Source organism: Callithrix jacchus, chromosome 5, assembly GCF_049354715.1.
Source record: "Callithrix jacchus isolate 240 chromosome 5, calJac240_pri, whole genome shotgun sequence".
NCBI classification, from domain to species: domain Eukaryota; kingdom Metazoa; phylum Chordata; class Mammalia; order Primates; family Cebidae; genus Callithrix; species Callithrix jacchus.
The window spans coordinates 73,245,011-73,272,984 of NC_133506.1; the positions used below are offsets into that span (position 1 = coordinate 73,245,011).

The 27,974-nt window shown below is 42.2% G+C and overlaps 1 protein-coding gene and 1 pseudogene across 2 annotated transcripts in view; one reads left to right on the forward strand and one right to left on the reverse strand.

Moving 5' to 3' along the window:
• Nucleotides 1-21,963, reverse strand: part of TEKT1 (tektin 1) — a 39,665-nt gene extending 17,702 nt beyond the window's left edge. The window contains exons 1-6 of one of the 2 annotated variants that reach the window (XM_035299745.2): nucleotides 21,889-21,963; nucleotides 20,182-20,388; nucleotides 9,962-10,127; nucleotides 7,230-7,358; nucleotides 6,246-6,389; nucleotides 3,847-4,069 (exon numbers count right to left, since the gene is read on the reverse strand). In XM_035299745.2, coding sequence (XP_035155636.2) covers nucleotides 3,847-4,069; nucleotides 6,246-6,389; nucleotides 7,230-7,358; nucleotides 9,962-10,127; nucleotides 20,182-20,371 — 852 coding nt within the window. In that variant the 5' untranslated portion in view covers nucleotides 20,372-20,388; nucleotides 21,889-21,963. The remainder of the gene's footprint in view (nucleotides 1-3,846; nucleotides 4,070-6,245; nucleotides 6,390-7,229; nucleotides 7,359-9,961; nucleotides 10,128-20,181; nucleotides 20,389-21,888) is intronic. The other variant, XM_035299746.2, reaches the window with a different exon arrangement.
• Nucleotides 9,313-9,433, forward strand: LOC118154164 (5S ribosomal RNA; annotated as a pseudogene).
• Nucleotides 21,964-27,974: the final 6,011 nt, after the last annotated feature.

Sequence of the window (27,974 nt, forward strand, 5' to 3'; positions counted from 1 at the left end):
GTTTTCTACTTTTTTGTTTTTCTAAAAAGGCTACTAGCAAATGTAAAATGACACATGTGGCTTGCATCATATCTCTCTTAGACCCTGCTGCCCTAGAGTCTTTGCTCCTGTCACCTGCAGAGCCTTGAGCCCCTCTTTACCCAGGCTGCCTCCTGCATGAGCTCTTGAGCCCATCTGGTCCCTCCTACAGTGTGAGGCCAGAAGAGGCCTGAACACATGGAGGTTTCTGGAGGGTGGTGCCAGGAGAGAGCATGGAAGCTCCACACCCCTTCCCATGTGCCTTGCCCTATGCATCTCTTTTATCAAGCTGTTCATCTGTATCCTTAGCAATATCCCTTATTATAAATGGGTGGATGTAAGTCCAGTGTAGCGTTTGTGTTTCCATCACAACGTCGGGGTGGGAACAGGTGCAAGCTCAGGAGTCAGGCAGACCAAGTTTTGATGCCCAGTTCTGCTTCTTACTAGTCACGAGACTTTAACAAAGTGATTCATCTTCTCAGCCTCAGTTTCCACATCTTTTAAATGGTAACATGTGATATTGTGAAATATGTATTTGGTCTTCGTCCCCACTCCTAAAACCCTTGGCATCTCTGGAGTGATGAGTGTCTTTTATATGCTGGTGAAATGTCTGTTGGCTGGTGGCCCTGAATAGTTTCAGGATGGAGGCTGGTCACCAGAAAGATTAAGGCAGAATTTGAGAGTTAGGACTTTAAGTCTTATTCTCCAAACTCCAGGAAGGGGAGAAAGGCTGAAGGTTGAGCTGATACTCAACCCAATCATGCCTATGTAATGAAGCCCCCTAAAAACCCAGAAGGTCAGGGTTCAGGGAGCATCTGGATAGCTGAACACATGGAGGTTTCTGGAGGGTGGTGCCAGGAGAGAGCATGGAAGCTCCACACCCCTTCCCATGTGCCTTGCCCTATGCATCTCTCATCAAGCTGTTCATCTGTATCCTTAGCAATATCCCTTATTATAAATGGGTGGATGTAAGTCAAGTGTTTCCCTGAGTTCTGTGAGCTGTTCTGGCAAATTAACTGAACCCCAAAAGGAGGTCATGGGAATGTTGATTTACAGATGTCGGTCCAATAGCACAGGACACAACCCGAGACCTGTGACTGGCATCTGGAGTAGGTGCAGTCTTATGGAACTGAGCCTACTAAGCCCTGGGATCTGATGCTACCTCCAGTCAGACAGTGTGAGAACTCAATTAAATTAGAGGACACCCAGCTGGTGCCTGCTAGAAAATTGTTTGATTGGTGTGAGGAGTAATAAATACGTCTGGTGTCAGAAGTGTTGTGTTGAGGGGTGTGTGAGTGGGAAAAACCCTTCTCTTCCCTGTCTCTCAGAAGATAATAAAGATATCTACCCATTTCAGTGTTGCTAAGACATAGTAATGTAATGGCACAGGGCACCCAATGCAATGTGACTGTCATTCTCACCATCAATGTTATTAACCATCTTTCAGGCAAGGTCACCACTTCAGATAAGAGCAGGACTATCAGCCCCCAAGTTCTAGATACGTCTTCCATCTATTGATGGTTTGCTCTCAATGTTCTTTCAGTGAAAATACTTTCATTCATGCTGCTGCTAAGACATTCTGTGCTGGTACAATTGATTTTTTGTTTTTTTGAGATGGAGTCTCACTCTGTTGCCCAGACTGGAGTGCAGTGGTGCAATCTCGGCTCAACACAACTTCTGCCTCCTGGGTTCCAGCAATTCTCCTGCCTCAGCCTCCTGAATAGCTGGGACTACAGGTGCATGCCACCATGCCTGGTTAATGTTTGTATTTTTAGTAGAGACGGGGTTTCACTATGTTGGCCAGGCTGGTCTCAAATTCCTAACCTCAAGTGACTCGCCAGCCTCAGCCTCCCAAAGTGCTGAGATTACAGGCGTGAGCCACCACACCCAGCCAGCGCAATTGATTTTTTAGACCTACGTGAAAAACTTTACTTTTGCCACTGTTCAATTTCACCTAATTGGTTTTAACTTGTCATTCCGGCCTGTCCAGACCATTTGAAATGCTCGTTTTAGATGGCGCTTCCAAACCTGCAGCCTTATACCTCCCAGCTTCTGCAGGGACTTTCTCCTTTATCAGGACTGGGCTCCCCACAGGCCCCTGTGAACCAGCTTCTTGCTTCCTTAGCCTCTTCCTCTCTTCTCAGTGCTCTCCCCTCTTCAATCCTCTCCTATCTTAGATCCATCTTTCAAGACCTATACTAAGTTCTTACTCCACCAGGAAGTCTCTGGAGCATTCCTTGGCTATCATCATCATCATCCATCAACCATTTTTTATTTAGTTATATGTATAGTATTATATGTTAATTATATATGCAAATTGTGTGTGTGTGTGTGAAATGTATACATGCCAGGCATTGTTCTAAATATTTTATATGAGTTGTCTAATTTAACCCTGTCTGGGGAAGACAATTGTTTCCCCCCATTTTATCAAGAAAGAAACTGAGGAACAGGGGGCTTCAGGGTCTCCCTAAGGTCACACAGCAAGTGTTGAAGCTACAATTCAAACCAAATATGTCTGGCTCTGGCGTCTACTGGTTTCCACTAGGCTTGTCTGCCTCTCCGTTTACTGAATATTGCAGCTTCACCCTCAATGATACCGTGGTTTGTCCTGCATATCACAGAAATAAATCTCGTCCACAATTGGACTCTGAGCTCCAGGAGGGAGTGTTAAGAATATGGCAGCAGGACAGGGATTCAGGGGCTGAGAAGGCCTGGGCTCTACTCCCACCCTCCCACCTTGGGGTCCTTCCCCTCTCTATCTCAGCTTCACCAGCAGTAAAGTGCAGGGCAGGCTCACAGTGGCCTGCTGAAGTGGGTAGCTTGAAATCCACCAGTGTGGGAGTATTTGTACTATAGATAATCACAAATTCTATAGAAAGGACCCTAATCTGTAGAATTTGCCGATATTTGTAGTACAGATACTCCCACACTGTATTTGCAATACCAATAGTAACCTCCTCTGATATGGTTTTGCTCCATGTCCCCACCCAAATCTCATCTTAAATTGTAATCCCCACAAGTTGAGGGAGGAACCTGGTGGGAGGTAAGTGGATCATGGGGGCAGTTTCCCCCATGCTGTTCTCATGATAGTGTGGGAGTTCTCAAGAGATCTGATGGTTTTAAAAGTGGCAGTTTCATCTTCACTCTTCTGTCTCCTTCCACCTGTGAAGAAGGTGCTTGCTTCTCCTTCACCTTCTGCCATGAGTGTAAGTTTCCTGAGGCCTCCCCAGCGATGCAGAACTGTGAGTCAATTAAACTTCTTTCCTTTATAAATTACCAGTCTTGGGTAGCTCTTTACAGCAGTGTGAAAATGGACTAAATACACCCTCTGAGAGCCAATTTACCAGCACAACGCTGTATAACCAGGAGTAACAACCAGCTAGAGACCTAAACCTACAACTGGGTTTGGAGAAACTGGCTGCATCGACTCCTTTAACTTCAGAGTCCTAAAGGACATGTGAGAGCATGTACTCCATTTCCATATTTCACATACGGAGGAATGGTGACTGGAGTGGGAAGACAGCCAGGCGCAAAGCTGCAGCCAGCCCCTAAGCCTCCCGTCTCCTGCCTCAAGGCTCTGTCCTCTGCATTTCTGTTTTCTGCAGCAGTGAGTGACAATGGAGGCCCAGAGTGGGGCAAAGTCCCACTCCAGTCCCCAAAAACCCAAGGCCTGCTGCTAAGCTGGAGAGATATAAATGACCCTTACCCATGAGTTAACCCGGTATTCCGAGCCCAGAAGTCTAGCGGTCTGGCCCAGGGGCCTTCTTGTTTTCCATGATGAAACCTCCCGAATCTGCTCTTCTTCCATGATCCCTCAAGGGGCCTCACCTTGGCCAGATGAACAGCCAGCTTGTCCCTGGCATCCTTGGTATCCTTCAGCCCATTCCTGAACGCCGTGTCCACCACATCACACTGCTTGCGCAGATCATTGGCTGTCTGAGACAGGATTCGATCCACCAGGGCTTTTAGCATCAAGGAGTTGTTCCGCTGCTTGTCAGCCTTCTCCACGTTGGTGTTGGAGAAGTCCAACCAGTCTTCCAGACTCACAGAGCTGAAACAGATCCCATGCTTTCATTCACAGTATATTTGGAGTAGGGAAGGGGGTTGGGGAAAGGGATGAGTCATACCTAACCTTTTATCAGAAGCACCTAGGATGTTTCCCTATCTATAGGCAGAGCACATACTGGTCTGCCAGTATCAATAGCTGTCACTGTGGGCAACTTCCCTACTCTAGCAACTTATAGACGTTATCTCATTTAATCCTCATGATGGCCAAGGAGCTAACTAACTTTTATAATCCCCATTTTACAGATGAGGAAATCTGGGCTCAGAAAAACAAAGCAACTTGGGTGAGATAGCACAGCTAGAGATAATTTGCGCATCAAAATAAATACTAATGTAACAAATTATAATACACTGAATAAAACAGAAACCATACATCTATACAGATTTAAATAAACAAGTGAATAAATTCCTAGTTTGAAAAGGAACTGTCTCTGTCTTCTGGAATGACACTGATGAACCTCAAAATAATGTTAATTGGAAGAAACCAGACACACACACACATCTAGTATATAATGCTGTTTAAAGAAAAGCCGGCAAAACAACCCTATTAGAAGTCAGGAAAGTTATTACCTTCAGGAGGGAGGGAGGGAGTATTGATTGGAAGAGGACAACATAATAGGGATTCTGATAATGTTTTCTTTCTTGACCTAGTGGTGATATGAGGCTTGTTCAGTTTGTGATTAGAGGCAGCCTCTGAGATGTCCCTTAGTGATCACCCGCTCCTGGTGTTCATGCCTTTGTGTAATCCCCTTGCCTTGAGTATGGGATGAATTTATTGACTTGCTTCTCACAATCAGAAGGATGTCACTTTTGGGATAAGGATATTTAAAAACTGTGGCTTCTGTTATGGGTCCCCTCCCCCCTCCCCCCTCCCCCTCCCCCCTCCCCCTCCCCCCTCCCCCTCCCCCCTCTCCCCTCTCCCCTCTCCCCCTCTCTCGGATCACTCATTATGGTAGAAACCAGTGCCATGTCATGGAACTTCCCCATGGTGAAATTCACATGGCAAGGAACTAAGGCCCACCATCACCCATAATCAGCTTGGAATTGGACCCCACCCAGGTCAAGCCTTCAGATGGACTGCAACCCTGGCAGCTGGCTTGACTACAACCTCAGAAGACATTGAGCCTGGGACACCCAGTTAAACAGGGCTTGGCTTCCAAACCCACAGGAACCATGAGATAATAAATGTTTATAGGGCCGGGCGCGGTGGCTCACGCCTGTAATCCCAGCACTTTGGGAGGCCAAGGGGGTGGATCACGAGGTCAAGAGATTGAGACCATCCTGGTCAACATGGTGAAACCCTGTCTCTACTAAAAATACAAAAAAAAAATTAGCTGGGCATGGTGGCGCGTGCCTGTAATCCCAGCTACTGAGGAGGCTGAGGCAGGAGAATTGCCTGAACCCAGGAGGCGGAGGTTGCGGTGAGCCGAGATCACACCATTGCACTCCAGCCTGGGTAACAAGAGCAAAACTCCATCTCAAAAAATAAAATAAAATAAAAATAAATGTTAATAGTCTTAAGCTGCAAAGTTTTGGGATAGCTTATTATACAGCAAAAGGTAATTAACACAATGATAATGCCTTGAACTATATGTTTATTATTTGTGCACTTTCCTATATATATGTTTTATTTCAAAACAAAGGTTTTAAAAATTAGGGTGAGTTAGGCTATGATATAATGTTAACTGAAAATGCAAATGATTAGATGTCACAGAAAAGGTACACAGTATAATCCCATTTTTATAAACTAAACAAAGTTTACCATGTGTGAGTGCATATGCACATATGTTTGTATGAACATGTAGCTAACACTAGTTATCTCAGTGGATGTAAAAATGGAAAGAGGAAAATTAATTTTCTCTTCATACATTTTTAGATTCTTTTACTCATTAAAAACATGTATAGATGAAGGAATACATTTTTTATTCTTTAAAAGTTTTGTGTCAGACTTTCTTAGTAGGCCTAACTTGGAGGATCAGGAGTCTCTGGGCCCAATGTCAAGGTCATCATCATTTAGCACTGCCTTTGCCCCAAGCCCACCACTTCCAACCTCTCAGCCAGCTGCAAGGACAAGTCACTAGGTCTTGCTTGTCTAAGAAACACTGGGACATCACCAGGCCGCCAACACATACAGCCTGAGGAAGACTGCAGGACCCACTCACTTTGGCTCAATCCTCACGGCGTTCTCAGAATATCTGATGTTTGGTGAGTTGTTGTTGAGTGAGAAGCAGATGTCATCTATGGTCAGGGCCACAGACTTGTCCTTCAAATCCTTCTCAAGATTGTACTTGGCAGAGCGGTTCATCCTGAAGAGAGAGAAAGGAAACTGGGTTTCTCCCTCTGGAATGCCCAGGTGGCACCCACAGGTCCTCGGGGAGGTCCTGGAAAGTGAAGCTGCAGTGAGGTCTGGTGCAGGATGATGGTACTGCCTCCCCAACTCCCATCACCCCAACACTCACGCATATACCATTTGATGTCTGGTAACAAATCCACGTAACCCAACATGAACTTGGAGATCCTCCCTTCTACACTGACGTTTTCCAGTGTCACCACTGCAGAGCTACTGTGTGTGAGAGGTCAGCCCAGACAGTGGGCTGCAGCGCCCACCAGTTTATAATCGGTAAAATCCAGCTCCAGCCCCACCCTTATCAGAGGGTGGCTGCCATGTATGAGGGATGTGGCCAGCTCTTACTCTGAGTCCTGGGAGATCTGGGGACACAAAGTGGGAGTGGGAGTATTGAACCCCATTTTTTTTTTTTTTTGAGATGGAGTTTTCGCTCTTGTTACCCAGGCTGGAGTGCAATGGCGCAATCTCGGTTCACAGCAACCTCTGCCTCCTGGGTTCAGGCAATTCTCCCGCCTCAGCCTCCCGAGTAGCTGGGATCACAGGCACGCGCCACCATGCCCAGCTAATTTTTTGTATTTTTAGGAGAGACGGGGTTTCACCGTGTTGACCAGGATGGTCGCGATCTCTTGACCTCGTGATCCACCCGCCTCGGCCTCCCAAAGTGCTGGGATTACAGGCTTGAGCCACCGCGCCCGGCCTGAACCCCATTCTTTCTGTGCCATGGAGCTCAGCTTTTGTGGGCACTGCCTCTTCTCAAAATTCCCAGTGAAGATTTGGAGAGCAGCCCAAAACATCATACCTAATCTGCTCAGAAGCCTCCTCCCAGGTTCGGGTCAGCAGAGCCATAACACCCCGGATGCTCTCAGCCTCCTTTATCAGTTCATGCTCCACTGTGTCGTGCACTAGGTCAATGCCAACACGCTTCTCCCTGGCAGGGGGAAAGGCAGCCAGTCAGCCAACACGTGCAACACGAGGTGACTTGATGTTGGCTAATGTCTACACTGTCGAAACGACCTGCACAACTGATTTGAATGTCACCCAATCCATCTGGTGACACAGTGGATGACGGATATTAATTGGTGTCTGTGTCACTTCAAAACATCCAAACACAATGAAGAAAAATTGACTGGTGACTGGTCACTTGGTCTGAAACATGCCAAATGGACCTTTTTTTCCCCAAGTAGAAGAAAGTTTTAAATAATAATAATACATTCAAAGACCTGTTTCCTTCCTTGATCCGCATCCAGTGTGTAGACAAACAATTGAATACAGAAAGATGTTTTATTGTAATAATAACTATTAGTAATAACACCAATATTAATATTACCTCCACCAATGAGCACTTACTCTGTGACAGGCATTGTGCTGAGCTATTTTTTTAAGACGGCATTTTGCTCCTGTCACCCAGGCTGGAGTGCAATGATGTGACTTCGGCTCACCGCAACCTCTGCCTTTTGGGTTCAAGCAGTTCTCCTGCCTCAGCCTCCTGAGTAGCTGGGAATACAGGTGCCCACCACCATGCCCAGCTAATTTTTGTATTTTTAGTAGATAAAGGGTTTCACCATGTTGGCCAGGTGGGTCTCGAACTCCTGACCTCAGGTGATCCACCTGCCTTGGCCTCCCAAAGTGCTGGGATTATAGGCATGAGCCACCACACCCAGCCGTGCTGAGCTTTTTATATATAAACATTCTTTCTTAGCCCTTTCAAGTACAGGTGGGGAAACTGGGTTTCAGAGAGATTAAGAAGTGACCTACTCAGTGTCAAGGAACTGTGCATCACATGTGCTTTTAGCCATTATGCCGTCCTCCTCCCAAACAGACCCTGCTGGATGATGTTTTGCTCTTTTTCAACCTGCATGATGGTGCTTGGTGAGGAGGCTCCCCTACTCATTAACTGTGTGCCCCTAGCCACTATATAACCTCCCTGTGCCTTGGTTTCCTTTTCTGTAAAATAGGGATAATTATTAGTACTTCATAGGATTGTGGCACACTACAAATGAGATATATAAGCATAAGATACAGTACCTGGCACGTAGTACATGCTCAATAAACTCAGCAACCTGTACGTTATAATATCCTCAGGCTCAGACTTGAGACAGCTGGGTGTTGAGCTCTTTGATGAGCTGCTATTTCTCTTTGCTTCATAGACTTTCTAGATCTGGCTGGGAAGACTGCTTCCTGCTTGCTGCAAAGGGTCCTGGTTACCCTTATGTAAGGAGTAGGGCTTTCCAGGAAGACAGAGGCATGGTGCCTTTGAGAAACTGCAAGTAGCTCCATACACCTAAGCACATCCCAGTACTGGGAATGAGGTATGGACCTGGAGAGGTCACTGGGGTCCCTATAATGATGAACATTGGTTTGCTAAGCTAAGAAGCTTAAAATTTATCTTGAAGCCATTGGGATTTGAAAAATTCTAAGCATGGCGGTGACCTGGAAAAATCTGCTTTTGGAAAAGTTCACTCAACAGCCAATGTGGAGGGTACACTAGATTACAGGGGATTGTGGTAACAGCAAGAAGACATGTTAGGGCACTGCAGCTAGGGCTGTGGCAGGACCCAGGTCTGGAAACCAGCATCACCCCAGAGTAGAGAGGATCATTCTATTCAATGGATTTATAGGAGGGAAATAATAATAAAAGCCATGTTCATATAGGGCTGTCTGGATTACAGAATGCTTCTGTGTAGCTCTGCATTTGGATAGACATACTGTCCCCCAGGAGCTGTAGTGTCTCTTCTCACTTTCTTCCTTGGCAGTAGAACCGCTGATTTTTTAGCTGAGTACCTGGCTGCCCAAAGTAAAGCAACTCATTTCCCAGCTTCTGTTGGTGTGGTCATGTGATTAAGTTCTGGTCAATAGGATGCAAATAGAAATGATGAATGCCAGTCTACGGCTATACCACCCTGAACGTGCCCGATCCCACCTCAATCTCGGAAGCTAAGCAGGGTCGGGCCTGGTTAGAACCTTGGATGGGAGATCACCTGGTTATACCTGGTGCTGTGGGCATTTAAAAAAAAAAAAAAAAAAGAAACGATGAATGCCAGACCTCACTTGCTGGAATGTAGACATAATGGCTGGAGCTCCAGCTGCCATCTTAAATCACGAGGTAACATTGGCAGTGAAAGCCATGTGCAGTAGAACAATAAGACAGACAAATCTTGGAAGCCTAAAACTGTGGCCCACCATTCCAACCCTGAACTGCCTATCTCTAGACTCTTTAAATGTAAGAGAGAAAGAAATCATTTTATTTAAACTCAATGTTATTTTAGAGTTTTCTGTCACCCACAACCAAGCCTAGTCCTAAAGTATATTTGAGTTGAGTTAGTCAAGAGCAGAGTTGAGGCATGAACCAAGTCCAGTGCCCCTTACACTGCCCGGCACCAGGGGCATGTTGGGATAACTTCAGGCTCTAAAGGAACACCTGCTTAATTGTCGTGTTCTAATTCACTATTCCACACAGCCAGCATAAAAGGTTACTACCCAGCATCTCATTTGTCACAACAGATGAATCATTTGAGGGACCTTCTCTCCTACCTGTATGCCAGGCACATCTCAGTAATGTGCAAGGGCTCTTTCAAGCTCTCCAGGGCTTTTTCCAATCTGATCTTATATATGAGTAGATCATCAGTTTCATTCACAAGCTGCTCAAGTTTGTCATCTAACTCCTTCTTCCAGAACTGGACTTCTTCGAGTCTCTGTTCTGAAGCACACAGAGAAGTTACACCAGGGTTAATCTATCCCAAGGTAGCCAACGTTTGAATTAGAAACCTGAGGACTGTTGTGAAACTACCTGTGATATATTCTCTTCCTCTTAGAGCTGTGCTACTTGGAGCATTTTTTCATCTTTATTAATGGTTATTTGCAGGAAGGAAGGAAAATATATTTTCTTACAGTCCACATCAAATTTATCATTCTATACTCATTAGTTCTTCGGTACCCACTGTTTTTAATAACTTTTAATTTTATCAAAGCTACAAATGTATGTTGTTTGAAAAATCAAATAGTATCACAAATAATTAAAATTCTCTGAGCTGTCCCTACCCACTCCCACCTTCTGGGGGCAGTCACTTTAAACACACTTATCACTTCTTCTAGCATTTGCTTATACTGCTATTCATTCATTATCAGTTTTGATAATATATATTGATTTCCTATGACAAAAGATAATGATTTGCTCTTAACCAACTCACACAACATACTTTGATCCTTCCGTCTCCCAATATAGTTTATCACCATTTTGTTAAACAATAAATAAATAAATGTATTGTTTATTTATATTTTATAAATATATAAATGTTATTTACACCTGAGCCCTATCATATACTGTGATAAATTTCTTTTCTTATAAAATTTTCTGTTTGGGGGAGGGGTTAAAATGACATTTTTGCTTCACTTTCTTTTTTAAATGATAATTAAAGGCAGATTTATTAAGCATTATAAGCAAAGAAAAGGCTGATTTTAGTAGTAAAACTATATATATATTTATAATTGATAATGAGTAGTTCAGCATTTGTATCTTAAAATTATAATGTACTGGTTGTATTGTAGTGTCAGTTTCCACTTCTGTAAACTGATGAACATCTGTTTTTTTAAAAAAAAATTTATTGTATATATTTGAGGTTTACAATATGACATTATGAGATAGTAAAATGGGTACCATAGTGATTGCTTCACTTTCTTTATATTACTAATTTTTTCTCAATATAATCCAATCCATCAAGTAAACTCTCAATTTTCTTTCTTCCTTAGAGATGTCTCTCCTAGAGAATCTTCTTCTACTGCTGCAATCCAGATGGGTTCCTGTCTAGTTTTCTGTGTAGCTATCATCCTATGACTTTGCTTCCAGGAAACCCCTTCACTCTTTTTGTGTTGCGGTCCCATTTCCTGAATTGCATTTCTTCCTCTTACTTGAGTTACTCCTTCAGAGTGCTGAAGCACATCCTTCAGTAACTTCCTAAGAAATGGATGCATGTGAGGTAAAGTTTTTGAGAACCTGTAAGTCTGCAAATGTCTTTATTCTACCCTCACTGTTTCATTCTATTTGGCCGTACACTGAGTTACAGTTTGTAAATCTTGTTTATTTAGAATTGTGATTGTGCCACTACATTTCCTTCTAATTTCCAGAGTTTCTGTTGAGAAGTCTGATGCCATTCTGATTCCTAATTCTTTGTATGTGACCTGTTTTTTTCCACTCTGAAAGCCTGTTTTTTCCACTCTGAAAAATTTTAGTAATCTATTTTTCTAGTGTCCTGAAATTTCACACTGGTTTCAAACTTACATAATTTTTGTGCCACATGCCAAGCATACCCTTTGATATGGTTTGGCTCTGTGACCCCACCCAAATCTCATCTCAAACTGTAATCCCTGCCTGTTGAGGGAGGAACCTGGTGGGAAGTGATTGGATCATGGAGGCAGTTTCCCCCATGCTGTTCTCCTGATAGTGAATGCGTTCTCTTAAGATCTGACGGTTTTATAAGGAGCTCTTCCCCCTTCACTTTCTCTTCTATCTCCTGCCACCATGTAAAGAAGGTCCTTGTTTTCTCTTCACCTTCCACCATGATTGTAAGTTTCCTGAGGTCTCACTGGACATGTGAAACTGTGGGTCAATTAAACCTCTTTTCTTTGTAAATTACCCAGTCTCGGGTATTTCTTTATAACAGTGTGAAAAATGAACTGATACAGAGAATTGGTACTGGAGGTGAGGCACTGCTATAAAGATAACCTGAAAATGTGGTAGTGACTTTGGAACTGGGTAACAGGCCGAGGTTGGAACACTTTGGAGGGATCAGAAGAAGACAGAAAGTAATGGGAAAGTTTGGAACTTCCTAGAGATTTGTTGAATGGTTTTGATCAAAATGTTGAAGGTGATATGGATAATGAAGTCCAGCTGAGATACACTCAGTTGGAGACGAAGAACTTATTGGGAACTGGAGCAAAGGTCTCTCTTGTTATGATTCAGCAAAGAGACTGGCAGCATTTTGCCCCTGCCCTAGAGATCTGTGGAATTTTGAACTTGAGAGAGATGATCTAAAATTGGAACTTATGTTTAAAAGGGAAGTAGAGCATAAAGGTTTGAAAAGTTTGCAGCCTAATCATGTGATAGAAAAGAAAAAACCATTGGGGGCAGGAATTAAAGCCAACTGCTGAAATTTGCATAAGTAACAAGAAGCCAAATGCTAATTGCCAAAACAATAGGGAAAATGTCTCTAGGGCATGTCAGAGATCTTCACAGCAGCCCCTTTCATCACAGGCCCAGATGCCTAGGAGGGAAAAATGGTTTCATGGGCCAGGCCTAGGGCCCTACTTCCTCATCTTCTTTTTAGAGACAGGATCTCACTGTGTCACCCAAGCTGGAGTGCAGTGGCACAATCATAGCTCACTGTAACTTTGAACTCCTGGGTTCAGGAGATCATCCCCACCTCAACCTCCTGGGTAGCTGAGACTACAGATACACACCACCACACCCACCTAATTTTCTTATTTTTTGTAGAGACAGGGGTCACTCTATGTTGCCAAGACTGATCTCAAACTCCTGGTCTCAACTGATCTTCCCATCTTGGCTTCCCAAAGTGCTGAGATTCCAGGTGTGAACCACCATATCTTCTCCATTTGCTTTTTTGAGCCTCCCAGATTGATTCTCTAATTTTCTTATCTTTTCTTTGCTGTTATTTATTTTGTTGTCCTTTTCCCCCTCTTTCTAGAGATTCTCAACACTTCTTTTGATTTTTAAAGATTTTTCTGCTCTTATATTCTTAAATTCCAAGAAGTCTTGTTCTCCAAATGTTCTCTTTTTATAGATGCCTCTACTATTCCAAGGACACAATCTCTTCTCTAAATTCTTGGTAGATTTGATAGTGTATTTCTTCTTTTTCTCTATGTATTGTCTGTCTCCTGAGTTTCTGTGTATTTGATTATTTGTTTTAGTGTCTGCCATGTTAGTGGCTTTCCTCAAATATTTGGCGATCATCATCTGATTTGGACTGAGATGCTAAAGTGCTACCTGGAAATTGTCTATAGGGACAGTGCTTGTCAGCGAGAATGCTTTACTATATAGAATGATCAGGTGAGACCCTGGCATCTTGCTAGAGAATCCCCACATGTTAATATTTATAGATCTTTCCTTTTGGGACAGTTACTTTCTCCACAGAGAATTCCTCCAATCTCCTGTCTGAGGGCCAAAGCCTGACTACCCGTGTCCTGGGAACCAGCTAGAAGAATTACTATGTAGACATAGGAGTGAATGAATCATTAAGAAGATATTCACTGAACTCTTTAATCTTTAACCTTCTACTGGAGTGAGGGAGAGCCAGAGTGAAGAGGGAGCTCTTTATAAGGGCTTTCAGCCAATCTTGTTTCTGGTTCTATCCTGACCTTCCAGCTTCAGAAGAAACTGGGCACATCCAATTTTGAGCATTGTGAGATTTCTGCAGCATAAATCAGCTGAATTCATATTGTTCTCTACCCACCCTGACTTTCTGCAATCCCTAGGTCTGTTATCACTTGACCTTTGCTTTCTAAAATCTTGATTTCTTCATTTGTCTACTGTTGCTTCGTGTGTGTGTGTGTGTGTGTGTGTGTGTGTGTGTGAATCTCTCTCATGCTTGAGGCATAGCTTTATTGTTATTTTGTTAGTTTTACTGTTGTTCATTATTTACTGATATTTTGTTGGAATTCTAAAAGGAAGAGAAGGCAAATGCATGTACTCAATCCACTATGTCGATTGGCATCTTACCATTGATACCTTGTAACTAATTTTCACCACCACTGTGTACCCTCCACTATCCTACTGGACACCTCTTAGCTCAAGGGTCACCAATAATCTTCAAGTCACCAGTCCAAATTTATTATGGCTCAACTCTCAGCCTCTTTGACATTTAGACAACCACTGATACAATAGAAGACTTCCTTGCCTATGGAACCTCATCTTTTGGCTTTCATAACCTTGGTTTCATCTTTCAGTTCTTCTACCTGAACTTCTGTTTCTCAGCTCTTCTCTTGACCCTCTTCATCTTATGTGCCCTTTTCTTCTCTTTCGATATATTTTTTGGGTAATTTAATCTACCCTGGTGGCTCCCCTTACCACCTTTATGTGATTACTTTCAGATTTCTAGCTTTACCTCTTAAATTCTAACAGGCTACCCACTAAACTGAACCTTCCAAATTCAAGATCTTCCTCAGGCTTGGCCCTACCTCATCTACCTCTCATCTTCATCATGCTGCTCTTCCTCACATACTCTATATATCAACTTGGACCTCTCTACTCATTCCCCATAAATATCACATTCATCATGCCTTTATTATTTTGTCTAAGCTATCTCCTTGGCTTCTGTTATTAAAATTCATTCATAAATCAAACATACATTTTATCAAGCACCTTTTCTCTCCATCTTTGCTGCCATTGCCTTCATATAGGCCAGCAACTTACAATAATTTTAGTTACTTGTCTTTTTGCTTGTGTTGCATCTCTTTTACATAGTAGAATGTATCAGTCTTCTTCAACTTTACACTCCTAAGAATCTAGCACAGGGTGAGACCTATTTGAAGGAAGAATGAATGAATGAATGATGAATGAGCTCTGGTCCCATTAACCAGATAGGGAACTACAGAAGCGGAAGCAAGTTTTGAAGGACGGGGTGAGTTCATCTTAGGATGTATTTATTTTGAGGTGCCTGAAGGAATATATGTGGCAATATATAGCAAGTAGTTCTCTATTTCCCCAAAAAGTTCTCATGAGATTTCTATCTAAATGCAGAAGATTTCTTTCTGCAAACCAATAACACAAAGAAAATGGTAATAAAATTCCTAATGAGATAATCAAGAAATTGCATAGAGGGAAGAGAAGAAAAAGCTAAGAACAAAACACTAAAGAACACCAATGGGAAATGAATGGGAAAAGCATCAACAATAGAGAACAGGAAGAAATGGCCAGAGAGAAGGAAATGAATCAGGAAAAATTTGTGCCACAGAATTCCAAAAGCATCCAGTATTGTAGAGAAGTCAAGACAGGTGAAGACTAAGTGAACATTAGACTAGCAAATTGAGTAGTCATTGGATGTGACCAATCAGAAGTGATTTGCCCTTTCCTCCAATCTCACAGTGCTTTATTGGTACCACTTATGGAATAAATCACAGCATATCCTGGGTATCCTGTACTGGACTCATCTCTACTTTCACACTGCAAGCTCCCCAAGAGCAAGCACCAGTCTGGAATGTCTATATCATCAGCACCATCACAGGTACTTGCAAGTTATTTTTAAATTTTTATTGAAAATATCAAAAAACTATAGAACAGTACACATACCGTAAAACTCAATGTATTTTCATAGTGAACACACACATATAACAAAGACCCAACTAAAGAAATAGAATAGAACTGGCATCCTGGGAGCTCTCTCATGACCCCTTCCAGTTCCTATCATTCCACATAGCAATGTTGACATCTAACAGTATAATTTTTCCTTTATATTTGGTTTGTTTTACTTTACATAAGTAGAATAATATGGCATGTACTCATTTGTGTGTCATTTATTTTGCTCAACATCTTAATACGTTTATAAGATTCATCTGTAGTGCTGTATATAGCTATAGGTCACTCTTTCTCTTTGCTGTAAAGTGTAACATATTTATCCATCCTACTGTTGATGAGCATGTGGGTAGTTTCTAATTTAGAGCCAGTACAAATGGCACTCCTTTAGCCATTGCAGCATATATCTTTGGTAAACATATATGTGAATTCCTGTATGATAAAACTCTAAAGATAGAATAACCAGGTAAAAGATATGCATATCTGAGGGATCTGTGGGGATCACTCCTGTGTGAGGCCCCTAGGAAATGGGCCTCACCATACGGTTAGCTTGAGCCTGGACACAAATCCCCGGTTGGGGGAGTCGAGCTGAGGGAAAGCAGGAACCAAGAGAGGGACTATGCTATTCAAAATAATTAACAGACATTACTTTATGGATATGAGGACTTGGGAGGCATTGTGTCCACTTTCGGCTCCTTATGGTTTATTGCTTGATTGTATTCATTTTGGACCCTTGTTCCCTTCATTGTAAAATATTAACTTAAGTATTTACACTTGGTAACTTACTTACTGTAACTTACTGGGTGTAACTGTAACTTACCATAACTTACTGGGCATAACTGTAACTTACTTACCATAACTTACTGGGCATAACTGTAACTTGCTTACCTTGTGACTTACTTAAGTATTTACAATTGTTAAGTACTTACTGGGCGTAACTTACTGGGCGTAACTGACTTACTGGGCTTAACTTACTTACTGGGCATAACTTAGTGGGCGTAACTTGCTTACTGTAACTTAAGTATGTTGATCTGGCGTAAACAACATTAACTTCAGAAAAGTATATAATGGAACATATTGCAAAAATAAAATTGCTGCTTGGACATAGCCTAAGCCAGCCCTCCAGACTCCGCTTTTCTTTTTTCTTTCACTTCCGCACACTCTCTCCCTCAGGTTGAACGAGACATCTACATTGGCGGTCTCGGGGACTCCCGCAGGTCAGTAGCCCCCCAGCAGACGTGCCAGACCCCAACACATATCTTCAACTATAGTTGATACTGCCAAAGCTTTCCAAAGTGATTATAGCAATTTATATTTCCACCAGCAGCATATGAGAGTTCCACATCCTCTTCTCTCTCCTTTCTTCTTCTTCTCTTCCTTCTTTTTTAATTGTAGCCATTCCATGGCTATATAATGGCAACTCAACTTGATTTTAATTTGTATGTCCCTGATGACTCACAAAATTAGAGCACCTCTTCACATGTTCATCAGCTGTTTGAATTTCCTCTCTTGAAAGGTATCTGTCCATTTTTTGTCCATTTGTTTATTGAATTATCTGCCTTTTTCTTTCATATTCTTAAAAGTTATTTATATATTTTGGATATGAATCATTTGTCAGATACATATATTGTGAATATCTTCTCCTACTCTGTAGATTGCTTTTCAGCCATTTGATGGGTGTTTTTGTTAAACAAAAGTTCTTCATTTTAATATAGTCTAATTTATTGTTTTTCTTTTCTATGAATGGTTCTTTTTGGTCCTGCTTAAGAATGTATCAAATCTTTGCCTTCTCCAAGTCATAAAAATCATAAAGACATTCTCCCCTAAAAGCGTTATTGTTTCATCTTTCCCATTTAGATATGGACTCCAGTTAGACTTGTTGATAGATAGATAGGCAGGCAGAGAGAGAGAGAGAGAGAGAGAGAATATATGAGGTAGGGACTGGGATATCAGTTTTTTCATATGAATATCCAGTTGGCCAATTCATTGAAAAGGCTATCCTTTTCTCATTACACTGTGGTGTTGCTTTTGTCAAACGCAGATGAACAAATGTGTGTGGGTTTGTTTCTAGACTCTATCATGTTTTATTGGTCAACGGGTCTATCCTCATCTATACTTCACTATCTCAATTACCATAGCTTTGTCACAGCTCTTAGTTCTTATGGTAGAAGTCGTCCAACTGTGCTCTTCTTTAAGACAGTTGTATCTATTCTTGACCCTTTGCGATTCCATATGAATTTTAGAAGTGGTTTGCCAATTTCACTATAAAACCTGCTGAAATTTTCATTGGTATTGCCTTGAATCTATAGATTAATTTTGGAAGGGAATCAACACTTTTAAATACTAGGTTTTCCAATCCAGTAGCTCATAAATCCCTGCATTTACTAAGAACTTCTTTAATTTCTTGCAAAACTTGTTTTTCAGTGCAAAACCCTTGCACACCTTTTGCTAGATTTATTCCTACGTATTTGATGCTTTTAATAGCTAATTTTTAAATGATTCAATGAATCAATGAATTCCCATATCTACTGAAACACAGTATTGTAAGAAATGAATAATGCCTCCTCATTTTAACACCTACCTATTCACATAATTATTTAGAACAGGCTTATCTACAAGGTGATATCAATGTAAGGATCAACCTATGAGAGCCTGTCATTTAACACTGCCAGCCTGAATGAAGGTTGGGTTATTGGAAGTTGGAAAACTACAGTCCTCAGACCAGATTTGATCCATAAATGTCTTTGTTCAGCTAGCCCAGTGTTATAAATCAATTAAATTAATTACCAATGTTTAAAAACTGAGTAAGTTCCAGCTTTCCAGATTTTCTTGAAAAAAAATCAGACAATTAGGCAACACTGGGCCCATATTCTTTCTTGGAAGAAATGGGTTGAAATAGAGTAGCAACTTCTACCTTAGGTGGGGCACATGTTCTCCAGGTCTCCGCAGTCCCTACTACACCCTAATGTCTTCTATTCAACCCCAATGCTACCTGCTTGGTCCCTATAGATAGCTGAGTTGGTGACCTCTGGTTAATCCCTTTCTGGCATTTAGGAGATATCAGTTGTTTTGTTTGTTTTGTTTTATGTCTTTGTTTTGATTATTTAAGAACATTACCTTTTTTTTTTTTAATGTGCTTTCCTGAGATCTTTGCTAAAGAACACTACCTTTTAAATACTGTTTTAGGCCCAGTGCAGTGGCTCACACCTGTAATCCCAGCACTTTTGGAGGCCAAGGCAGGCAGATCACCTGAGGTCAGGAGTTCAAGACCAGCCTGGCCAACATGGTGAAACCCCGTCTCTACTAAAAATGCAAAACTTAGCTGGGCGTGATGGCACACTCCTGTAATCCCAGCTACTTGGGAGGCTGAGGCAGGAGAAGTGCTTGAACCTCAGAGACAGAGATTGCAGTGAGCCAAGATTGTGCCACTGTACTCCAGCCTGGGTGATGGAGTGAGACTCTGTCTCAAGAAATTCAAATAAATAAATATATAAATAAATATGGTTTTAAGTATGGAATTGTCAAGAGAAAATTACTCTTCTTTTAAGACTCAAGTAAATGTTCTTCTCTAGGAAAACTTTTCCAACCCTTCATGTCTACTCCACCCCGTCTTTGTTCCCCTACCCCAGCATCTATCTGGTTATACAAGTGTCCCTTGGTATCCTTGTAGGATTTGTTCCAGAATCCCTGACAGATACTAAAATCCATGGATGCTCAAGCCTCTTACACAAAATGGTGTAGTGTTTGTGTGTAACCTATGCACATCCTCCCATCCACTTTCCTTTTCTCTTTCTTTCTTTCTTTTTCTGTTTTTTTTTTTTTATATCACCCAAGGTGGTCTATAACTCCTGGGCTCATGGGATCCTCCTGCCTCAGCCCTCCAAGTCCTGGGACCACCAGCACATGCTACCATACCCAGCCAATACACTTTTAATCATCTCCAGGCTACTTATGATACCAAATATAATGCAAATATTATGTAAATAGTTGTTGAACTGTATTGGTTTTATCTGTATTTTTAATTGTTATCTTTTATTGTAAGCCCAAATATTTTGGACCTACAATTGGTTAAACCCGTGGATACAAAGGGATGACTGTTTTCTGATGATTAATTTTTGTATCTTTATTCTCTTCAAGCTAGAAGCCCCTAAAAAGCGGAGATTCTGTTCATTCCCTCTGATATGCCTAGTGTGTAGTATGTAGATGCCCATAGATGCTTAATAACTATATCTAATCAACGAATAAATAAATGATGGGTGGCTGAAAATCAGACTGTGTTACCTTGTGTCTATCTTAGGGCAGCGAACTTAAACACAGAACTTGGAGACTACACATGATTTTCTCTAATATTTCAAGAATAATATGTTGCTGCAACTGAACTTGATGCTATAGCTAAATTCAACAGCCTCATCCTAGTGTGTTCACAAACGTGCCCAGCATGTTGTCTTACCTAGTTTCTTGTTCACATCGCTTTGAGATTTTCTTGTGGTCTTTTCAATTTCATCCACAAGCCTCTGGCTTTCTGCAACCAGGCGTTCAGATCGGGACTTCTGGGAATCTGCTCTGTGGTACTGGTTCTTGTTAGCAATGTGCCACTCTGAGGGCAGGAACTTGGGCGGAGGTTGTAATAGTTTAGCCATTTGAGGTCTCCAAAGTCCTGATCAAAAGCAGACTTTTTTAGATTAAATGAAAGCAATTTGTTCTTTCTTATGTCAATTTTTATTAAATTGTGACATACATATGGAAAATTGCATAAATCATAATCTGTACACAAAATGAACCCATCTGTATAGCTGGCACCCAAATCAAGAAACAGGCATCACCACCATCTCTAACCTCTTTCCAGTCACTCCACCTCAAGCCCCTGAGGGTAACTAGTATCCTGACTTTTAACACTACAAATCCATTTTGCTGTTTTTGAATTTAACATAAAGGGAATCATACAGTGTGTATTATTTTGCATCTGACTTTTTAGCTCAGCATTATGTTTGTAAAATTCATCTATATTGACTATATAATTGTAGTTGGTTTGTTCTCATTGCTGGGTCAGTGCCCTTATATGAATAAAATCTAGCTGTCTTTTCTACTGTTTATGGATATTTGGGTTGTTTACACTTAGGGCCATAATGAGAATGCTATTAATATTTTCTAGCATATCTTTTGGTGAACACATGTATACATTTTTATAACTCATTAGAATTGCAGGCTCATGGAGTAATGTTCTGCCAAACAGATGAACACAGACATGTTTTCACTAAAAAAAAAAAAAAAGCCAGGTGTGGTGGCTCAGTCCTGTAATCTCAGCGTTCTGGGAGAATGAGGCAGGTGGATCACAAGGTCGGGAGTTTGAGACGAGCCTGGCCAATATGGTGAAACCCCGTCTCTACTAAAAATACAACAGTTAGCTGGGTATGGGGGTGTGCACTTGTAGTTCCAGCTGCTGGGGAGGCTGAGGCAAGAGGATTGCTTGAACCTGGGAGGCAGAGGTTGCAATGAGCTGAGATTGCGCCACTGCACTCCAACCTGGGTGACGGAGCAAGAATACATCTCAAAAATAAAAACAGAACAAATGTGACATGTGTAAACTGACAGCTGGGTATTGAACCTGTTCAACACATAAAAGAATCTCACAACTTCCAGGACAAAGAAAAGGAGAGAACAGGAAGAGGAACACATGAGAAGCCAGCTGGCAGAGGCTGGTGGCAGTGGAAACGCTAAAATTACCCACTTCATCTGCATACAACTCTGAAAGACTGTGAGAACGGTCTTCCTCAGACAGAGCTGAAATCTGCCCCCACTCCTGTCCCTACCCCAAAGTCTGAGCCCTTGCCCTTAGGGGTCTCTGGATCTCTGAAGCCTTCACACATACGAGAATGAAACTAGAGTCAGATATTGACCAGGCTGAGAACCTCAGCCCACTCAGCCCCCTCAAACAACAAGGAGTTTCTCCATTTCTTCGTAGCCCAGTCCCTTTTACGGTCTCTACCAAATTTATCTGAGTGTGGGGCCCACATTTAACCCAAGACTCCTGGATAAGTCTCAATAGCCCTCAGAGAGCTGGGGACCTAAATTAGGGCTCATCCCAACGGCATAAGGATTTGGTTAGAGGGGAGGGTTGCGGGTAGGGGTCGGTGGGGTGGCGTCAAGGTTTACTTACCTCAGCGCCACACGGAACCACTACGCAGCTCGAGATGGAAGCCTCCTTGCCCCAATTGGAACTTCCAGGTCTTGCAGAACAGGAAGGTAAACATCGTAGTCTCCATAACAACAATTGACGCGTTGCCGGGGCAAAGGGGGCGGTTCCGCCACTGAGCAGCCTTGCCAAAGGCGTGGCGCAGGCGCAAATTCCGCGGACCCCAGAGCCAGAGACGCAGGAGTGTGGCGTGTGGGAAGGGTAGGGCCAGATGCTCCGGCCGTCTCAACCTATCGCGAAGACGCGGGGCACCGAGCAGAAGACAGCAGCCAAAGCTCCGGCCTGAAGTCAGGAGACCTGCGTCTAGCCCGGGCCGTCCCACGGGCTGGATCATCTGGGGTCGCGCAGTACCTCGGGTCTCGGAATTCCTGGGTATAAAGTAGGGTTGGGCTGAGTGATGCCTCCAGGGCCTCGCAGTCGGAGGCCCGGCACCACCAAGCCAGACACCCGGCGCTGCAGGTGTATGGGGTGAGATATTCCTGGGGTTGCCGTGGCCGGAGTTGGGGGTAAGAAGGAGGAGCCTCGAAGTGGCGGGAGAGGCCAGGGACCCAGTCAAGCATGGAGCCAGCGGAGCCGTGGGAATGGGACGCCCGGGCGGTGGCCAAACTCAGAGTTGGGAGTCAGGAGCCGGATTTCAAGTCTTCCCACTGTGGCTCTTAGTTTCTCCATCTATAAAATGAGCGGATTGTAACTTTCTAACGAATACAGTGCTTGGAATGTGTTCTTTATGATTGTGTACTGGAAAAGCACTAATACGTGTAAAATAAAGCAATTACACGATGGGGGATGGGGGCAGATTGGAAAAAGCGACCTGGGTCCTCGCCTACACATCCTGAAACACAGAAAATGGGTATTCAAATCTCCCGCCGAAGTGTAAATGGCTTCACGCCCACCAATGGAAGGCAGAATTTTCTCAGAGGGAACCAATCAAAGGAGGCTTTACCTCGTTCCCGCCCCGTACGCAATGTGAGACGAGGGCGGTGCCCTGCAGAATCACGAGACGTCATGAATATTAAATATTAAACACTCCGTCCGTCCAATTGGACGCAGGAGTGTTTTGTAGATTCATATTCCCCACCCCTCCGCCAAGAGGCCAGTGGAGGAGCTGGGTTGGCCTTAACCCAGGTTTCCCACTCCGCGAAGACCTACCTGCCCGCATCCCAACCTGGGCACTGCGTTCCCCCGTACCTGTGCAGAGGGTTTCTCTCCGCCTGGGCGTGGTGCGGGAAGCAAGCTTCAGGGAGATGCGCGCTGGCGGCTCCTACCTGGGAGAGAGGAAAGTGGCCTGCTGGGTCCATGGAAGCTGCAGTCCTGGAGGAGCGAGCCTACCCCGGGGAGGCTCCAGCCTTGGAGAGCCAGCCCTAGGGTTGCTCCCCAGTTTACAGAGAGGACATTTCTTGGATCTTTCGGAAACATGACAGAATTAGCAAAAGTGCATGAAGTTATATAAATTATGATCATAGCTCACCGTAGTATTTTACATCAATATGCAAATTCACTTCTCCCTTCAGCCACCACGGCGTGGAGGGGGACAGAACTACCTGAGACCATCACCTAAGGACTGACACCAAGACTTCGCGCTCAAGGAGGCATCCCTCCTCTGCTGGTGTTCTGCCCTTTGAAATACCTGTATTTGGATAGTGTTGGATCTCTTGACAGGCTTTAAAAAAAAAAAAAAAAAAAAAAAAAAAAAACTCTCCTCCATGTATCTAGCTATTTATTCTGGAGTTCCAGTGTAATTGCAACTATTCAAGAACAGATTTAAAAGAAAAATATTTACACACACAACATTGTTTCTAACCATTGTTTCTTCTTATAGTGAGGCCCCAGAAGTAGTTCAGGCACAATAATGAACAGAAATTTCATAGTTTTCCTGAATATCTAATAGTAGTTGAGTGCCTGAATTTCAGAAAGTGTTTGCATTATTTATCCAGTCATTTAAAAGGCCCCTTTTAAAGCTCCGCCTGCTGCATCGTACAGGGCTAGGTGCTTCAGGGAAGGTAGTAGCATGGGGTCAGTCTCTGGTATCAGACCCAAGTCCAAGTCCAGTTCAGGCTGATACTACTTTCATTATTTGTTTCCCTTGTATTTTGTTTGTTTGGGGGGTAGTTTTTTTTGTTTTGTTTTGTTTTGTTTTGCCAGGGTCTTGCTCTGTCACCCACACCGAATGCTGTGACAGCAATTCCAACTTCTGGGATCAAGTAATCTTCCCACTTCTGCCTCTTGAGTAGCTGGGACTATAGGTCATGCCACCTGCCACCATGCCTGCCTGTTTTTTTTTTTTTTTTTTTTTTTTTTGAGAGTCACAGTCTCCTATGTTGCCCAGGTTGGTATCAAACTCTTGGTCTCAAGCAATCCTCTGGCCTCAGCCTCCCAAAGTGCTGGGATTACAGGTATGAACCATGGTGCCCAGCCCCAGGTGTGTGATCTTAGACAAATTACTTGCCTCTCTGCGTCTCAGTGTCCTCATCTGTGACAAATGAACACAACAATATCTACCACATAGGGCACTATGAGGATTAAATGAAATAATGTATGTGTATTAGTCTGTTTTCATTCTGCTATAAAGAACTGCCTGAGATTGGGTAATTTATAGAAAAAAGAGGTTTAATCGACTCACAGTTCAGCATGGCTAGGGAGGCCTCAGGAAACTTAGAATCATGGCAGAGGGCAAGGAGGAAGCAAGGCACCTTCTTCACAAGGCAGCAGGAAGGAGTGCAGAGAGAAGGAAGAGCCCCTTACAGAACCATCAGATCTTGTAAGAATTCACTCATCATCACTATCACTCACTATCACTATCAGAGCAGCTTGGGAGAAACTACCCCCATGATTCAATTACCATATTGATAAACTGCCACAGATGCTCAGTAGGTATTTTATGTCCTTCCTTTCTCTTTAAGGTGCTTGGTGTCTTAACATCCTGAGGAATATTTATTTACAAGGCAGCATATCTTAACAAGTAAGTGATACAAACAGCATATATCACAGGACAGTAATTCCTAACTAGCAGTTTGTATCAATAGCAAACAAAAACTTTCTAGTAAAGTTCTTCTTAGACCTACTCACTCAGAGTCATTGAAGGTAGGGCTAGGGCATACGAATTCAATATGTATCTCTTTCCTGTTAAATCAATATTACATGCTGAGGATTAAATTTTTAAATAACATAAAAGGGAATACAGTGAGAAGTAAATCTCTCTCTCATTCCTATCCCTCTGGTTCTTTTTTCCCTCTGAAAGGCATTAATTTTGTTCAAAGATATGTCTCATTATTTTTTCTAATCTTTTTTTCTATGTGTTCTTAAAATTGGATAAGTTCTATGTTTCTATCTTCAAGTTTGCTGACTTTTTTTGGTCATTTTCATCCTGCTATAAGCCCATCCAGTGAATTTAATATTTTAGGTATTATATTTTTTCAGTTCTAGAATGCAACAATTTGGTTATGTTTTGGTAGTTTCTATTTCTCTGATGAAATTTTCTATTTGTTCATTCATCCTGAACATATTTCCATTTATATATTATGAAATATTTCTCCTTATTCACAAACTAAATATATATATTCAATTACCAGAAGAAAGGAGACCATTATAATAGAAAATTATATACATTATATTACTATATATATATATAATTTTTACTTCTACTTAATTCTTAGGTGGATTCCCTGTCTAGAGAAAGAAGAATTTAGAGTCAGTGATCATCACAGAAACAAAATTGTTATAATTTTAATTTCTAAAATCCTTTTATTCGCCTTGAAAGCAATTTTGGATTCCAGACTTTAAAAATAATATTTCACTTGAAAACTCTCAAGCATCTAATGTAAATGAAAACAGCATGAATTTTGCTAAGTGATTTGAAGAAAGATATCAAAACACACTGACTTTTGCACATATCTTTTTAATTGAGACAGAGCCTACCTCTGATGCCTAGGCTGAACACAGTGGTAAAAATCCTGCCTCACTGCAGCCTTCACCTCCTGGGCTCAAGCAATCCTCCCACCTCTGCCTTTTGAGTAACTGGGATCACAGGCACACACCATCACATCTTGCTAATTTTTAAATTTTTTGTAGGGACAGGGTCCTACTATGCTGCCCAACCAGGTCTTAAACTTCTGGATTCAAGCAGTCCTCCTGTCTTGACCTCCCAAGGTGCTAGAATTACATGTGTGAGCCGCCTCACCCAGCTTGCGTATTTTTAATTGGGAATTTTTGGATCTCTCTCCAGTGCCTCCTTATGTATGGTATATAACTTGCAGGGCATGATCTCAGGCAACTTTCTAGTTGCCGGAACTTCTTAATGGCAACAACTAGGACACAAGAACACTTTTGCCACTTGTCCTACTGTTGCTAGAATAACGTTGGCCCTTGAGTTCATATACAAAGAGAAAGCAATTTTCTCCTGGCCACTCACTGGAGCAGAAAAAGCAACCCCACCCCTCTGCATTAGGAGAAAACACATTTTCTATACATGAATGAAAATGAAGCAGAACTTCTGCTAAAATGATGCCCAGGAAAATAATTTCATTTGCAATTAACTATTCTGTCAATAAGGAAGTATGTAATATATAATCAAAATATATTCTATTCACTGAAAATTGCTTTAAATGGTGCTAGGCCAATACTAAGAAGAGTGCCTGTAACAAAATAGACACTCAGCAATCCTGTTTAAAATTAATAAGCAAAAGAATTATATGGTTAAACTGGATTGTATTTCCTATACAAATACCAGAAGCTTCCAAGACAAGTCTATTTTGAGAGCTTTTCTTTTCTTGAAGGGCATTTTTTTTTCATATGGAGTTTGTATTGAGCAGATTTTACAAAGAACAATTCTATGCTACAGCAGAGTATGTTTGTGCCTTACAGCTGTCTTTGTTTTTTATGAAGAAATTATCAAACAGATTGACAAGATCTGAAGGCCCAGTTTCCAAGAAAGGAAGATAGTCATGGAGGCTGGTGGCCTTCTAGAAAAATTTGAACAACTGCCTGATCCCTTGAGTTGTGAAAGGTATTTTTAAATTAGTATTGCATAGCAAAACTTGTGTGTTAATTATTGTTAAGAGTCTTCAGAGTTAATTATGGACTTACTAATTGCATAAATTGTGACTATTCCTTAATGTTTTATTTAAAAGTATGGTTTAGGATGCTAAACATATGTTTATTGTTTGCAAATACCTATGTGCTGGCATTTATGTGAGCCAAGCAGTCTGATTGGGCCAAACCTGGGGAAATGTAAATATATTTATTCTTATTTTACTATTTGGCATAGCCTGTGTTTTTTGATATTGTAATAATGTCTGCTATTAAATCTTGGCAGATACCATCCAGTGTTATCTCAGAATACCGGCAGCCCTCCAACACTCTGCATCAGAACCCCTCCCACAGGGGAGCTTGTTAAACACTAGATTCCCAGGCCCCAATATAAACCTGCTGAATCAGGACTGAAATTTTAAAATGCTACACCTTCGGGGATGCTTGCTCTGTCCTACCAGTATGTTTCCTTTTGGTTTCACTTTTCCACAGGAAACAGGACTTGGGTCTAAAACTGTCTTTGCCCTTGGACTGGTTTCCTCTGCTGGTCTAACACAGAACACCTTGTACTGTGACTGTGAGTGTGTTGGACAGATCCTTTGTGTTTTAGGAGAAGAAATTTAGGGCCTCGTTGCTCACCATCACCACTGGACTTGGTAGCTCTGCAGATAAACCAGCTTGGATTTCACCCTTGAGGATTAACATTGCATAGGCATATAAGGCCACTTGTTTGCAAAAGGACAAGTTCATCCCAAGAAACAAGAACATTCCTGGCTGAACTGGGATGCCTCATTTATGCCAATTATGCAGTGTCAGAGTGACCGAGACTGGAGGGATTTCCCCATTGCCTTCTCAAACTCCAAAGAACTCTGAGATCCACAGGCAGGTGGGCTTCCCGGGAGAAGCCTGCAGAATGTGCTTCTTCCTTCAGGGCACAGAAGAGGATGGTCAGAAGTTCCCCTAAGTCCCCAGAGCCCTTAGTCAAGTTCATCCCAAAACTATCAGAATAATCATCACTGCTATCC